The 15,936-nt window shown below is 45.5% G+C and overlaps 1 protein-coding gene across 1 annotated transcript in view; it reads right to left on the reverse strand.

Moving 5' to 3' along the window:
• Nucleotides 1–2,016: 2,016 nt before the first annotated feature.
• The window catches only part of Pole (DNA polymerase epsilon, catalytic subunit), a 53,013-nt gene continuing 39,093 nt past the window's right edge, over nt 2,017–15,936 (reverse strand). Inside the window, exons 35-49 of the mRNA XM_057764061.1 lie at nt 15,821–15,927; nt 15,291–15,467; nt 14,982–15,205; nt 14,581–14,801; nt 13,960–14,164; nt 12,128–12,301; nt 9,399–9,524; nt 8,318–8,450; nt 6,770–6,947; nt 5,432–5,563; nt 5,107–5,300; nt 3,511–3,711; nt 3,055–3,180; nt 2,404–2,493; nt 2,017–2,317 (exon numbers count right to left, since the gene is read on the reverse strand). Coding sequence (XP_057620044.1) covers nt 2,216–2,317; nt 2,404–2,493; nt 3,055–3,180; nt 3,511–3,711; nt 5,107–5,300; nt 5,432–5,563; nt 6,770–6,947; nt 8,318–8,450; nt 9,399–9,524; nt 12,128–12,301; nt 13,960–14,164; nt 14,581–14,801; nt 14,982–15,205; nt 15,291–15,467; nt 15,821–15,927 — 2,390 coding nt within the window. The 3' untranslated portion in view covers nt 2,017–2,215. The remainder of the gene's footprint in view (nt 2,318–2,403; nt 2,494–3,054; nt 3,181–3,510; nt 3,712–5,106; nt 5,301–5,431; nt 5,564–6,769; nt 6,948–8,317; nt 8,451–9,398; nt 9,525–12,127; nt 12,302–13,959; nt 14,165–14,580; nt 14,802–14,981; nt 15,206–15,290; nt 15,468–15,820; nt 15,928–15,936) is intronic.

A 15,936-nucleotide genomic window follows, 5' to 3' on the forward strand; every position in this document is an offset into this window, starting at 1 on the left:
CAAGTGGTTTTTTTTTTTTTTTTTTTTTTTTTGGTTTTTTCAAGACAGGGTTTCTCTGTGGTTTTGTAGCCTGTCCTGGAACTAGCTCTTGTAGACCAGGCTGGTCTCGAACTCACAAAGATCTGCCTGCTTCTGCCTCCCAAGTGCTGGGATTAACATACCAAGTGTTTTTAGGATGTTCTCAGTACCCTTGGAGCCTTCCATACCTTCCCTTCCGTGGTCATGGATTCCACAGTCCACCAAGTATGTTTTTTTTTTTTTTTTTTTTGGTTTTTCGAGACAGGGTTTCTCTGTAGCTTTGGTGCCTGTCCTGGAACTAGCTCTTGTAGACCAGGCTGGCCTCGAACTCACAGAGATCCGCCTGCCTCTGCCTCCCGAGTGCTGGGATTAAAGGCGTGCGCCACCACCGCCCGGCTCCACCAAATATGTTTAACTTCCTCCATGTTTGGCTTATAAGATCCAGTTTTAGTTTGAGACAAACGGCCCTTTCCAGTTGAGTCTTTAGCTACAGCTTAACATCCAGGGTCAGAGATGCAGTCTTCTATTTCAGAATTCCTAAACTGACCTCCAAGTGAACCAAGGGTGGGTGGTATCTATGGTGGCACTGACATATTCTGTAATGCTATAGGATGGCTCTGCTGGGAAACAAGCCAATGCCTCTTAGGCCCAGAGACCAGGAAGCATAGTTAACCATCTCCCTAATTTGATTTGATTTCCATTCAGAACGTCCCAGCACTGCCAACTCAGTCCACATCCCAAACAAGGAGGATCAAGTAGATATCAGGTTTCTCCCTACAGACAACCCGAGCTCATTAAGGTTTAGACAAGTTCCTGATGGACAGATGCTGGATATTAAACTTTCCTTTCAGAGACTGAGGCTCCCTGTGCAAATACAAAACAGTAAGCTAAGAAGTGGCAACTATAGGAGGCTGGAGAGGTGGCTAAGCAGCTAGGATAACTTGCTGCTCTTTCAGAGGATAGAATTTGGTTCTAAGCACCCACATAGTGGCTCATTACCATCTATAACTTTAGTTCTAGGGGGAACCAATGCTTTTTTCTGACCTCTGTGGGTGCCAGGAATACATGTGGTACATGTACATACATGCAAACAAAATATTCATACACATAAGTTCAGTAAGGTTTCTCATCTCCCTGTCGGGCTTCTATTATTTTGGGTTTCTGAGTTTGACACTTTAGCTATTGCTCTGGTAAACTGGCCTGGACCAGAAAGAAGCAGTAGACAAAGGCTGCATTGAGCATAGTGAGATGCACGAGTTCTCTAATTTCCTGAGACTAGTGAAAGGCTCTGCTCATCTAGCAGATGGGTCAGTGTCAATATAGAGTAGGAGCTACTTATTCCTCCACTTTGCAGTGCTGAGAGCATCATATTCTTAAAAAGGTTAGAGATTAAGCTTCCCCTTTAAGGGTGCCAGCTTCAGTGTTGCGGGTCTCTGATGTCCTGAGGGGCAAGTGGTGACTGAGTATAAGTCCTCAACAGATTTCTCGGAAACCTCATGACTGTTTCCCCTCATTTTCCTTGTTCCCTCAACAGTTAAGACTAAAATGTGAGAAGGCATTTTTCTAAAATCTATGTCTTAAACAGGGTGTTCAAGTTTATGATAAATGATGTTTAAAAACCCATGTGGGCCTTAGGCTTATGAGGTACTTGCTGTAGTCCACAGACTAGGTAGTTCAGGCCCATCTTAGCCCACCTCAAGACAGAGCCCCAGGTCTCACTCAAGACACTGAGTGACAACCCTCTTCAGACTTTGCTCTGAAGCAAAATTCCTGGGTCTCCACATGTTTAGGACCTGGACTTCTCAGAAAGTAGCTCAAATTCTACTCTCATGAAGGTGAGGAAAAGGCCCATTTGTCTGAAAATGCACAAGACTGTTGGTCTGCATCCTCCCTGTCTACACCCCTACCACATCTCAGAACCTATCTCAGGCTCAGGCCAGGAGGCAGAAGAAAGGGCTGGTAAGGGAGCAGAAAGTAGAAGCTTCAAAACATGTTTATTTAGAAGGCAACCATTGAGGACAGAGGCACTCCGTGCTCATGCTTGTTTATGACTCCTTGAGACTTTTTGGAAGTATTTTCTCTGGTCTTCCTAGACTGTGGTCATGAGACTGGAAAAATCAGGTGGCCAGTGGTTCAGGCATCTGGAACAGGCATTAAGATACCTGTTATGGGATAACAAGGTGCTTTAAGCCTAGGCTTAAGGACTTGTTTGGAGCAGCCATTCTATGGTCTCCTGGAGGTATGACATATTGTAGTACTTGGCAATGTTCTTGAAAATTCTAATCTGTTCCATGAAGACCTGTAGGGACAAAGAGACACAATGACTCTGGGTCCTCCTCAGACAGGAGGGACAAATGACCCAGTGTGTCTGCGAGGATGGCCCACCTCAGTGTGGATGGTAAGAACAAAGTCTCCTGCACAGCTGCAGTACACAGGCATATGGGTCTCTTTCATACCACGGCACTTCAGGCATACCTGAAACAAGGAAGTAGGACCACTGATCATGGCTCAAACCACCATCACATTGGATCTTATCTGCAGCTTTTTAGCCTTGTTGAGGAAGGATGCCTCATGGAAACATTGGCAAGTTTATTTCCCTACTGCAGTCACATCAGGACTCCGTGCCTTGATGAAATGCAAGGAATAAATCTCGCCAGCTCCTTTCTCTTTGCTGTGGGTACCCCCAACCTGGATTACCAAGGTCTGGGGGTGTCCCATGTCCCAGCTGGTTCTGTCCCAACAGTTGCCCAGAGATATACCCACGGACTTTGCTCAGGTGCTCATAAAGTGCTGCCAAAGCTTTCTCTGCTCTGCTCTTGTACTCTACCACTGACAGAGTTTTCTGTCTATTGTCTATCTCCTTCCACTGGATGGAAAGTGCCCTTAGAAGGTACCAATAGATGTGGACAGAATCAGTGGGCTAGTTGCATGGATGAAGACTGACTCCTGGAGCAGTACTCAGGACCCAAGTATGCTTTTATTTTCTCTGAAATGCTGATAGTGTCTGGAAACTACGGGGTAGACTGGGGAGCTCACCAGGTCCTGAAGGGTGAAGGCCATCAGTTTCCTCTGGAGGGCTTCCACCAAGGCTGTTTCAATGGCAGATGAGTCGTAGGGGGCTTGACAATTGGAGCAGAGCCACTGAGGCAGGATGGCCCCATCCTGGGAGAGTGGGGAGGGAAGACTTAGAAGTCAGTGTGAGTGGTAGCCACGGCCTACCTGGGCAATAGCACATCGGGCTGCTGTAAAGTGAAGATGTCAGGAGTGGTGGGGCAAACATAACCGTCACTGCTCTTGGCTGCCTGAGCCTTTTATTTGTGATGATCAGACCTTTTTAAGGCAATTTTCTAGCATGCTGTGGTGGGATGGCTTGGGGGTGGCGTTTTTAATCCATAAGTGAGTCTTTGGGCAGTAGGCTGGATACTACAGGCTAGGCTACATGCCCCAAACCACTTTAGACATTTAGAGGTTCTGATCACCAGCTGAGCTCACCTGAGAGAAGGAGGAATCTTTGCATAGGTCCAGGTCTCGGCAGAAATTACAGCTGTAACAAATCACCTCAGGGAGCACATAGGAGTGGCAGGGATTCCTGAACTGCGCCTCCTCAGAGAATTCACCAACGTCTATCAGGCGTAGTAGGTCTCGGTTCAGCTTATTCACCTGATTTGTGATGTTTGTGTCCAGAGACAATACCTATGGTGACCACAGCCCATTAGGAAGTAGTCCCCAGGCCTTTCTGCGACTCTGGCTGGACCAAATACCTCTTTTAAGCTCATTTCCAAGTATCATCCTAGCCCTTCCTCTTCCCATCTGGAAGCCTCAGGAAGGGCTGATTCTCTATAGTGGCAACTCTCTGACAGTGAGTGGAGACTTCACGGATGAATATATTAAACATTTCAGGTAAGAAACATCGATTCTACACAACACCTTCCAGAAACCAAAGAGGGAGGACACCGTAACCTGTATTAGGAGATCAGCATCACTCAATACTGAAACCAGAGAAACCACCATGAGAAAGGACACAAAACCCTCTACATGTACTAGCAGATGAACACACCAATATGGAAAAATACAGAATCCAAAAATAAAGCAGATAAAATAAAGTCAGTTAAATTTTTTTGTTATTTATTTTTTCCTTAAAGACAAGAGTCTTACTCTACAGCCCTTTGAAGATACGGGCTGTCCTTAAACTATGATCTTCCTACGTGTCTCAGTCTTCTCCAGTGCTGGGAATGAAGAGGTGAATACCCAGCCTAATAAAGATTCCAAAAAGGAGCCGGGCGGTGGTGGCGCACGCCTTTAATCCCAGCACTCAGGAGGCAGAGGCAGGCGGATCTCTGTGAGTTCAAGACCAGCCTGGTCTACAAGAGTTAGTTCCAGGACAGGCTCCAAAACCACAGAGAAACCCTGTCTCGAAAAACCAAAAAAAAAAAAAAAAAAAAAAAAAAAAAAGATTCCAAAAAGGAGTAAACATTCCTCAGTGGAAAAAGGCTCTGGAACTGGATACCTTCATGTTCAGACAGGAAACGTGCAGAGATGAGCTAAAAAGGACTACAGATTGCAAAGTGCAGTTCATCCCAGCTTGTTTTCTGGGAAAGGTGGGTCAGTGACTGTCCAAAGTGTATTTGTAGAGAAGAAACATTCCTAGCTCACTATCTTAAACCCTAAGGTGTAGTCATTTGATATTCACTGTTCAGCCTCAGAGTGAAGCACTGGGACGCTCAGATGGCACAATGAACAGTAAGTGCTTTGAGTAATGACCCACATGGTCACTGCTAATATCATCTCACGGTGCTGGCCTGCCTTTCCCAGAAAACAAGCTGTCACCTCATTTGGTCTCAGAGGTCTGTTCTGGCTCATCAGGCCCACTGGTGGCAGGTGATCCATGAACTTCTACTTCCACCTGCTAAAACTTTCCCAGCACACCAGCTTTCCTACCCCAGAGCCTCTTTGCCTGGTTCCAGGTCCAGACCTATCAGTGGGACTTCTCCTGTAATACCTGAGCCCAAATGCTTCAACAATGGTTGCATGTGATAGGTAACCAGCAAATCCTGATGGAATGACTGAAGGATTTATATCTGCCCTCACCTTGCACACATATTTGACGAACTCCAGAGCAGGATTATTGAGCAGCAAGTGTGAACCAGGGAGGACAGGGAACATCTCTGAGGGCTCAGTGGAGCTCCTAGAACCTGTGACTTTCTTCTGAATTTTCTGAGTGATGGTGAAGAAGCTCTGAGTGAGCTCATTTGCCACATAATCTTGAGAGAAGGTGATCATTCCTAGGAAAGAGAGAGTGCTAAGGGGCAGATTCAGCTGGCAATGGGTATCTCCTACCCATTTGCCTGTATCATCTGAGGCACACAGAAAGCAGGCACATAGCATGGTTCTTCCATGACCAGAGACTGCTCACCAGGAAGGGCTCCAGCTGTCCCATTAGTCTCTTGGGAGAACTGGCTAGCCCTCTTCCTCTTCACAGGGGTACTGCCTGGAGCACTGTGTCTCAACTCATTCTTCATGCTATGGTATACAGCCACGATGTATGCTGCAGAGAGAGGCAGAATTAGGTCACAGGGCCTGAGAGTCAGTGATGTGCTGAAAAATACCCCAGAATCTAAAGGAGCTCTGTGGCTGGCCAGATGGTTAGACATCTGAAATACCATTGCTAGTGATAACTTATCTGCTGTCTTTGGATGAGATCAAAGTCAAGGAGAGAACTGGAAAATTGGATATAATAAAGGAACTTGTAGTTAGGCAGTGCCCAGTACTCAGGGGAGAGACTCTGTGAGATTAAGGCCTAGTCAAAACCAACCAAAACAACCCCTCCCCCAACCAAACTAAACCAACCAAAACAAACAAAAAACAACTGATGTAGATGAATTCAGGGAATAAATAGAACAACAAGTGTGTGAAAATATATCCTTAACAGCAAATGCTGACAGTACCCCTAAAATCTGAACGCACATACCTGGACTATTTCTTCCTTCTTCTTCTTCCTCCTTTTTTTTTTTTTTTTTTTTTAAAGGTTTTTAAAAGATATACAGGGTTTCTCTGTATATCTCTGGCTGTCCTAGAACTTGCTCTGTAGACCAAGACTGGCCTCAAACTCAGAGATCCACCTGTTTCTGTCTCCCTGAGTGTTGGGATTAAAGGCATTATGTCACTACTACTTGGCTAACCTGGAGTATTTCTTGAGACAACTTGGAAAGGTGAAGACTCAGAGGAAGTAGATAAGGACATAAGCAATGACAACAAAACCATCTGTTGGTACAGACCTGTGGGGTGTATGAGAAGTCCTATCTACTTGCCAACAATTTAATGACCATGTTCACCCTCAGCTTTTCTGTTTTTATGAGTGGCAGTGAATTATAAAAACACTCTAAGTTTTATGCTTACTGAACATGATAACCATGTCTACAAATACTTTCAAGGTATAAGAGTTTTCCAGTTAGTGAAGCCCCAGAGGCCAGCTTTATTACTGCATGTGCATGCACATGTTCCCAGGGATGTTAGCCATCAACCTACTAGAAATAGAACTGGAAACGCCTTAGGGGCAGCTGCTTAAAAGGTCTAGAGAGAAGACAGAGAGCCCTTTTATCATCCGTCCCCAGTTCCTAATGCTGGAACAGGTAAAGAAAACAGCAATTCCACCAAATTGAAATTTCCAACAATTTTCCTCTCCACAACAAAGAGCCAGAACTATTTTTAATATAACTCAGCTGGTTGTCTGTCCAGCTTCAGCTTGACGCACCTGAGACAATCATGAGGAAGTAGCTCTGGCAAGAGGCTGCCTGTGGCAAAAACTGCAGAATGTTCCAATTGTTGTCCAGTAGGTCTTCAACCTCAGATTCCTCCATACCCTCCTCCTCTTCCTCCTCTTCCTCCTCCTCTTCCTCATCCTTGGCTTCCTCCCTTTCCTGGGAGTCTTGCTATAACAGAAAGGTAACCCCTATTTCCAACATGACAATAATATATAGCAACAAGACAGAGACAGAACTCCTCCAGCCTGAGTCTCCTGGATTCTGACATTGTAAGATCAGTGTTCCATGGAGCATGTCTAGCTCACTTGGGTGACTGGGAATTGTGATTCTCATTTATGCTTTTAGAAGACATGTCAAAATTACCGAACTCTCCCTTCCAATAGGGCTAACCAACCAGAACTTCCTGGTGACCAGCTTCTTCTTCTGAACTTAGCAATTTCTTCTTTAGCTGGGAGTGGTACCTCGAATCTGTGGCCATACTCAGGATGCTAAGGCAGAGTCACTGGAGATGAGGGTTTCAAGGCCAGCCTAAGCTACACAGTTGGAACCCATCTCACAAAGTAGAACTTCTTCTTGATTTGGTGACAATTTCCCACAGATCCAACTTGACTGGATGCCTGTATTCCTGCCAGGGTGAATTCACTACATGCAGAAACTACATTAACACTATGCCATTACCCTCATGGCCACATTTCCTTTCTTCCCTCAGTGGGGTCTATCTCCTAAACCCATTTCTAACTAGAACTGCTCCTGTTCAGGCCTTGGGAGTCATGGTACCTAAGGAAGCCTTGGCCTTGTCCCCCCAGATTCGCTGATTACTGAGACCTCAGCTTCTAGTCTTCCTGCTGGCCAGAGCTTCCCCTTTTGGTTATCTGTGAATACCCCATGGAGAGCAAAGGTCTGCTGTCTCAGCCTACTCCCTGGGTACTACTCATGAGACGATTACCCATATTTCCATTTCACAAATGCCACAGCCTGTCCCCCACATGGCTCCTTGCTGCAACCTCTATTCACCACAGGTATGGCTCACATCTGTGCATCTCCACCTGCTAGCTTCTGGACCCCATCTTTTCACAATTCTGCATCCCTTGAACTGATACCACATGCTTTTTCCCTGTGGTAAGTTATTCTCAGAATGGGCAAGTAGATGCCAGAATTCCCATCTTCACTAACCCTGAATCCCATCCTGTGCAAAGTGGGCACTGTTGGCTCTCTGTGAGCACCTGAAACCACTGCCCAGACACCCATCTACTTGAGCTGTTCCAGCTCCCAAGGTGTCTGCTCTTGCACCTCTGGCTTTGTCATTTTCTCCACTGCTCCCTCTCCTCCCTCTTTTCTACAAATTTTGCCAATTTTAGCCTCATGGAAAGCTCTTTGCCCTTACTAAGACTAATTCTATGCTTTCAACTTTTTCTATAAGCTGATGAACTGGGTAGAGTTCTTTGCTACTACTGACTGAGGCCCCAGGAAAGCATTACTTGTCACATGGGTATGAATGTGGCCCCTTACGTATGTGGAACCAGCCCTAACTCTCTTACCTGTCCACAATGAATACTAGATGGAACTTTTCCTTTGATTCCACCATAGTTGGATGGATCCATCCAGAGAAGAAATTCCCAGCATCGAGAGAAAGAGATTGTCAGGGAATGGAAGATCTCTTTAGAATGGATGCTGCAAGAAGCCAGAAAGTACTGAAGTGACATAACAGCTTTCCTTATTTTTTCTTTTCCTTTTTAAACTTACAAATAAACATCAAGTGGATTCAGACAGTCCCTTCTATGATACTGAAGAAGCTGCCTGGGAATGAAGGTGACCAAGAAGGAAGCCAGGGCAGGCCTAGGGTCCACTGTCTCTAACTTATGTCAGGTACATGGCACTGGCAGCATTGCTTCCTGTTTTCTTCATCCTTACCACCGCTAGCCAAGTTGGCCTCTATTACTTATCCCACACATGGTACCTACCAGTAAGGAAGTCCTAAACATACTCTGCCTCCTCTCTCTCTTTTTAAAGATTTATTATCTTGATGTACATGAGTATTTGCTGTGAATGTTTACTGTTCTCTCAGAATTGGAGTTCAGACTGGACGGCTCACAAAGTCCTGTAACTATAGCTCCATGGATCTGATTGATAACCTCTTTTGCTCTGGTCACACATCCCACCCCTCCCCAAGTCTCTCAAAACAAAATCTAAAAGAAAAGCTCAAGACTTCATCTTGTTTACATTGGAGCCTCTGAGCCCAAACAGATTTGTGAATATGATTCATCAAGGCAGGAATCACTACCTGAAGCCAAAGGTACAACATGGAGTCAAGGTACAACATGGAGTCCAGCAATCGAGAGCTCCATATGACTGACTGCCTGGAATCAGAACACTCCCATGTGCCCATGCCCACATCTGTGAAAAGTTTATATAACAGCGCTTTACAGAACCTTCTTAAAAATAGCAGGTATTCCCTGAGTATTTCAGACTTGAATGTTTTATATCTGAGTTGTCCATGCAAGTAAACATGAGTAACCACTTTTTCATGCTGCTATGCATGACCCTTGGTGTGTGCCGTACCCTTCAAGTATCTCTCCAAAGCCATGGCAGCTGCATCACCAAGATGCCCCCGACACTAACCTGTTTGTGATATATTCCACATAGGCAAGGGCATCCTCTATCCAGCGTTTCTTTGTACAGAGGATGATGCGATTGAAGTTGGCATAGATAACTGATGATCCCAGTCGTTTGAACTCAGCAATGAGCCTGAGGAGTAAGTTCATAATTAATGAGGTGCCCTGGTATAAAATGAAGTCAGGGAGTATGAAGAGAAACTATGAAGAAGACCATGTGATATTGAAACAACAAGTATCCTAACTATACTTAGAATGAGCACAAGGGCAAAAAGGAAGAGATTTCTTTTTTTTCCTTTTCTTTTTTTTAAATTCATTTTTTAAAAAACTATCTTTTCTCCTTTTACATGCCAAATTCATTTCTCACTCCCTCTCCTCCTCTTTCTGGCTTTTAAGATGAGGTTTGGGGGCTGGAGAAATGGCTAAATGGTTAAGAGTTTTGGCTGCTCTTCCAGAGGACCCAGGTTGGATTCCCAGCAGCACCCATTTAGGGATGTCACATCATCTATAACTACAGTTCTGGGCGGATCCATTACATTTTTTCTGGTCTCTCTGGCTACCAGAGACAAACATGGTACATGAAGGCAAAACACTCATGCAAGCCGGGCGGTGGTGGCGCACGCCTTTAATCCCAGCACTCGGGAGGCAGAGGCAGGCGGATCTCTGTGAGTTCGAGACCAGCCTGGTCTACAAGAGCTAGTTCCAGGACAGGCTACAAAACCACAGAGAAACCCTGTCTCGAAAAACCAAAAAAAAAAAAAAAAAATTCCCTGCCCTGCGGGAAGACCAAGGTCCTTCTATCTACGTCCAGAGGGAGGGGGAATGGAGTGGGGGGAGGAGAAGAGGAGTGGGGATAGGGGGAGGGAAGTGGGGGGAGGGCAATATTTGGGAGGAGGGGAGGGAAATGGGAAATGGGGAGCATGTGGAAATTTTAATTAAAAAAGAATAAAAATAAATAAATAAGTAAAAAAAAAAATTCATGCAAGTTGGGATAATCTTTTAGTACACTGTGTGAAGATGTGTTTCCTCACCTGCCTAAGGCACCTTCTGATTGGTTTAATAAAGAGCTGAATGGCCATTAGCTAGGCAGGGAGGATAGGTGGGATTTCTGAGGGAAGAGATAGAAACTCTGGGAAAGAATTTGAAGTGGGAGCTTGGCGGTGGTGGCACACGCCTTTAATCCCAGCACTTGAGAGGCAGAGGCAGGTGAATCTTTGTGAGTTCGAGGCCAGCCTGGTCTACAAGAGCTAGTTCCAGGACAGGCTCCAAAGCTACAGAGAAACCCTGTCTCGAAAAAAAAAAAAAAGTTCTGAGGTGGGAGATTTGTCAGCCAGATATGGAGGAAGCAGGACATATGGATGAACAGTACTGAGAAGAAGTAACAAGTCATGTGGCAGAATGCAGATTAATATAAAATGGCTAGTTTAAGGTTTAAGAGTTAGTTGGGTACAAGCCAAGCTTTCAAAATTAATTAAAAGTTTCCAGGTCATTATTAGAGAGCTGGCAGTCCAAAGAAAGACCTGTTAAATCATACACACTAAAAAACAAAAACAGATGAGGCCTGGCTCCATTACTAGGCCTGACCCTGAACTTTAGGACTCAGGCAATCCTCATGCCTTAGCCTCCTGAGTAGCTGTGACTACAGGTGCATCCACCATGGCAGAGCAAGATTCCCTCCCCTGATTTTAGATGGGAGTCTAGTTATATCCAGCACGGCAGAAAGATAGCAGAAACAAAGGTAACAGAGAACTACCTTATACGACCTTCATTTATGGTCCCCCCCCTTCCCTTCCCTTCTCTCCCATCCCTTCTTCCCTCCTTCCCTCTCTCCCTGATTGTGAGCCCGGTGGCGGCACATGGCTTTAATCCCAGCACTTGAGAGGCAGGTGGATCTGTGAGTTTGAGGCCAGCCTGGCCTACAGAGTGAGTTCCAGGACAGCTGGTGCTATAAAGAAACTGCATCGAAAAATCAAAAACAAACCCAAAACAAAACAAAAGAATTTCCTACAATGTATTTTAATACTCTTTTCCTTCCCCCAGCTCTTCATAGCTCCCCCGAACCTCTCTGTCCACTTAACTTCACAATCTCTCTTAATCTTAGCCATTCTTTTTAGACTTATTTATTTTTATGAGTATTTTCCTTGCATGTATGTTAAATATACTGCATGTGTGCAGTGTCAGCAAAGGCCAGAGAAGCCCAGTAGAGAGTGTCAGATCTCTTGGAACTGGATGCTGGGAAATGAACCCAAGTCCTCTGCAAGAGCAGCAAGTGCACCTAATCACTTGCTGGAGCCATATCTCCAGCACTTATTACTTCTAATATCACAACACTAGACATAGCTGACTGTCCATTAGTATAATACATTCACACTTAGTGTTTAAAGTGTATTCTTTTGTTTTTGAGACAGTGTCTCACCATTAGTCCTGGCTGGCCTGGTAATCACTATGTAGACCAGTCTGGCCTTGAACTCATAGAGATGCACCTGTCTCTGCCCAACTGCTGGGGTTAAAGCGTGGACCACTACACTCAGCTAAGGTGTGTTACTAAAACAAACAAGGTGCATGAGAACATATTAATATAAAAAGGAAGTAGTACCATGATGCTTTACATAGCTTTCTGAAAAGATGAGTGCACAAAGCCACAATAGCACCTAAGTCTGTCCTGGGATTTATGCTTCCCAAAGGCACTTACTTGGCTTGTGCCCCTCAGCCCATAGCCCGAGGTGAAGCACTCACTGCAAGAAGAGTTTCTTCATCATATTGTGTAGTGTCCGGTGCAAGGCTGGGTCATGGAGCAGAGAGCATGGTGACTGGAGCCAGCGGTAGAAGTGCATAACCTGGTTGTCAGCATAGATGTTGTGGTACTGTGTGATCTCCTTTACCCAGCCAACAACCATGCTCTTCAGGATTCTGAAAGAGGCAAAGGATGACGACCCATACTACATGTTGCTGCTGGCATCACTGTCCCAGCTCATAATTCCCATCGTCTAAATTTCATTCCCTGGTTCCATAACTTGTGAGTTTCACCTCCTTACCACTTCCCTCCACATAACTCCCTATCTTGCTCACCACACCTGGACAAGAAGACACCTGATAGGCCTTTGTCCTTCTTAAGACTCATTTTTAATTTTTAAAAAACCTACACGCAGCTGTGAGAGTACGTACAGTGAGTACAGATATCCACAGAAACCAGAAGGTATCAGATACACTGGAGCTAGATTTACAGTAGTTATGGACTACACAACAAGAATTTTGGGAACTGAACTCATGTCCTCTACAATAGCAGTGTATGCTTTTTTTTTTTTGAGGTGGGGTGGGGTTTCACTGTCAGAAGAGTAGTAATGAAGAGTCACAGAGTTGGTTATGTTCCTTCCATGTAAAGAACCAGGGACTGGCCCAAATTAGGTTTTCTAGACATCAGTGAGACACAGGGGAAGCTCCTGGGGCCAATGCAACACTCAGGTAGCACAGACTGGACATGAGCCACAAAGTATCAGAGATAGGATGCTGTGGTCACTTTTATGGCTTCCTGTACAAATGTTCACTTCTCTCAACTCGCAGTTTCTGCCATGTGTGCTGCTCAGGGTTGAAACACTTTTTTTTTGCCACAAGTCTGCTCTCAGCTCCAAACCCTCCTAGTCTTCTTATTACTTTAGCAAAGGAGGCAAAAGGGATGAAATATGTGTTCTATAAGCAGAGACATGAAATGACTACCCCATACTCATCCACAGTAACACATCATGACCTCAGCCCTTCTGACTTTGGCTTTGCCATCTCTAGCATGGCTGGAGACTGCACCACTTTGCAGCGATAAAGGAATATGGGCAGAGTGAAAGTGCTCTCTGTTTATGGCACAAAGGAACAATACACTATTCCATCACTAGGAGCCAGGACTGATCATACCTCTGACAGATGATTCTGGCTACTATGACTGGGTGCCCTGGGAATTTCTTGCAGATACTCCTTTGATTACACTGAAAGCAATTATGTATCAAAAAGTTCTCCACGAGAGAAGCTTTTATCCTCAAAAGGTCAGATGGTAGCACTTGTACTGTCTACTAATAACTAGGCAGGGTATGCTCAGGGACCCTGGATTTCATTATGTCGCAAGGAAAAGACATCTCAGGAATGCTGATTCTAACGCTGAAGTTTGCACAGCAGTTAAGAGCATGAACTTAAGTTCAATTTCCAACACCTACAACTTCCTGTAACTCCAGTTCTAGGGTATCTAACTCCTTTGGCCTCTGTGGGCACCTATACTCGTGTACACACACAAATTGAAATAATAAAATAATAATTAAAAAAGGGTAGATGTGTGGTATATGCCTTTAATCCCAGCACTTGGGAGGCAGAGATATGTGAATCACTATAAATATGAGGCCAAGTCTAGTCTATATATTGAGTTCCAGGCCATTCAGAGCTACATAGAGAGACCCTGTCAAAATATAAAAAAATGTATTGCTGACTTTGGCTTTAGCATTCTAAAGTGGAGGTTGCCATCTCCTTGTTGTCCTTGTTGTCCTTGTTGTCTTGTCTAAGAAGATAGCACATTATATGAGAGTAGTTACCTGAAGGTACTAGAACAGAGGGCTGTCTCATCATAGCTGGCTGGGGCACTGGCAGCTTGATTCCCTGTGACCATGTCCTCTAGGGAGGCCTGCTGGATCACATCAAAGCTGATGCCCATGCTGCCGGCTCCCTCCATGTCATTGATATGGTGGGATTGGAGGATGGTGTTGACGGCCAGATTTTGAATGTCCAGCTCCACGCACACTGCAGGAAAACACAGTTGTCCATGTGCCCTTTGCCAGCACTGGGATCATCTCCCAGGCCTGAGCTGGTCAGTGCTGCCTAGTGATGTCAGGCATGTCACATGATCTCTGACCAACATCTGACTTGCCGGTATCCATTTATTTTATTTTCTTTTTTTGATTTTTCGAGACAGGGTTTCTCTGTAGCTTTTGGTTCCTGCCCTGGAACTAGCTCTTGTAGACCAGGCTGGCCTCGAACTCACAGAGATCCGCCTGCCTCTGCCTCCCGAGTACTGGGATTAAAGGCGTGCGCCACCACCGCCCGGCCGGTATCCATTTCTTAAGACTTGCCTTTGGGTTGAGATGGTTGAGCACTGAGCCGCATGTGATAAGGAGTCATTAGATGGCGGGATAGAAGTGCCCCCTTCTCTCACTCACCAGTGGAATAGCAGCCAGAATTATTGATCTCCACAGTGGCTCGGTCATCAAACTCCATAACAAGGCGGTTGTCATCAGCTTCCTTCCCACCCAGGTCAGGTCGAGAGGTAGGGGACAGCCAAAGCAGGTGGTTGTGGCGTTGGAGGTGGCGTGCAAAAAAGAGGTCGGAGCCAAAGGTGGAAATGTCTTCTGGTAGGTTCCCAACAGGGATGTGGAAATACCTGTACAAGGTACAGGTTCAGTTCCAAGTACACTAGCATCATTTTGGGATCACTCACAGGGTCACACACTGTAGGCACCCAGGGTATAGCCTCACTTGCTTATCTCTCTTCTTGTTTGTGTGGCACTGGGAATCACATTTTTAGCTAAGTTCTACTACTGAGCTATACCCTATTCCTCACCTGCTCATCTCGAAGGCCTGTGAAAGGCAAGTGTCTAAATTGAGGTAGTGTCGGATCATTCGGCGGGCTCCATGGCGTTGCCAGTCCAGAACTCCATAACTGATCTTGTCAGTTACTCGGACAGGCACTAGTGGGAACTCCTCTAAGATAGGAATCTCACTGGCCAGTCTACACAGCTCCCAGTTAGACTGAACAGCGATGAGTGTGGGTCCCCGGCGCTCTTCCTGAGTTGAGCAGAAGGCAGAAAGGGCTAAGTGGACAAAGCCTTGGGATAGGAGAGTTCCACCATTGGACCCCAATTTCTCTTACCTTGTAGGCAAGCAGGAAGCGTAGGATGGCTCTGCAGATGGTTTTCAAGTTGGTTTCAGCACGAACTTCAAAGGTGTGTTTCGGGGGAGGCAGGAGCTTGGGGCCCACCTTCTCCAGCAGTAGGCTATGTTCTGCTGAGTACAGGGCACTGAGGTTGGGCATTTGGTTGCTGCGTACCTAGGCAAACACCAACTTTTAGGCCTACTATATATATGCATGCACTTGTGTTCTGTGAAGCTGGGTAGTCATGTCTATTTCTTTCTTTCCTTTCTTTTCTTTCTTTCCTTCTTTCCTTCCTTTCTTTCTTTTTCTTTTCTTTTTTCTGAGACAAGGTTTCTCTGTGTAGCCCTGGCTGTCCTTGAACTCATAGATCCAACTGCCTCTGCTTCCCAAGTGCTGGGATTAAAGGTGTGTGGAACCACTGCCCAGCCTGCTTTTCTATTTCTAATTGAATGGCAAGAGGAGTGTCTTTCTTCCCCATATTCTGTCTTACCCACATATTCTCATGTGCCCTGTGCCAAAGGACTCACAGTATCCAACACAAACACAGATGCTCTTCGCTGAGAGGGGATAAAGACTCCAAAGAGTGCCTTGTGGCCCTGTGAGTAGTGGTACAGGTAGATGTGGCGGATACTCCCTGTAGAAA

The sequence above is a fragment of the Chionomys nivalis genome, chromosome 3 (assembly GCF_950005125.1).
Source record: "Chionomys nivalis chromosome 3, mChiNiv1.1, whole genome shotgun sequence".
NCBI classification, from domain to species: Eukaryota; Metazoa; Chordata; class Mammalia; order Rodentia; family Cricetidae; genus Chionomys; species Chionomys nivalis.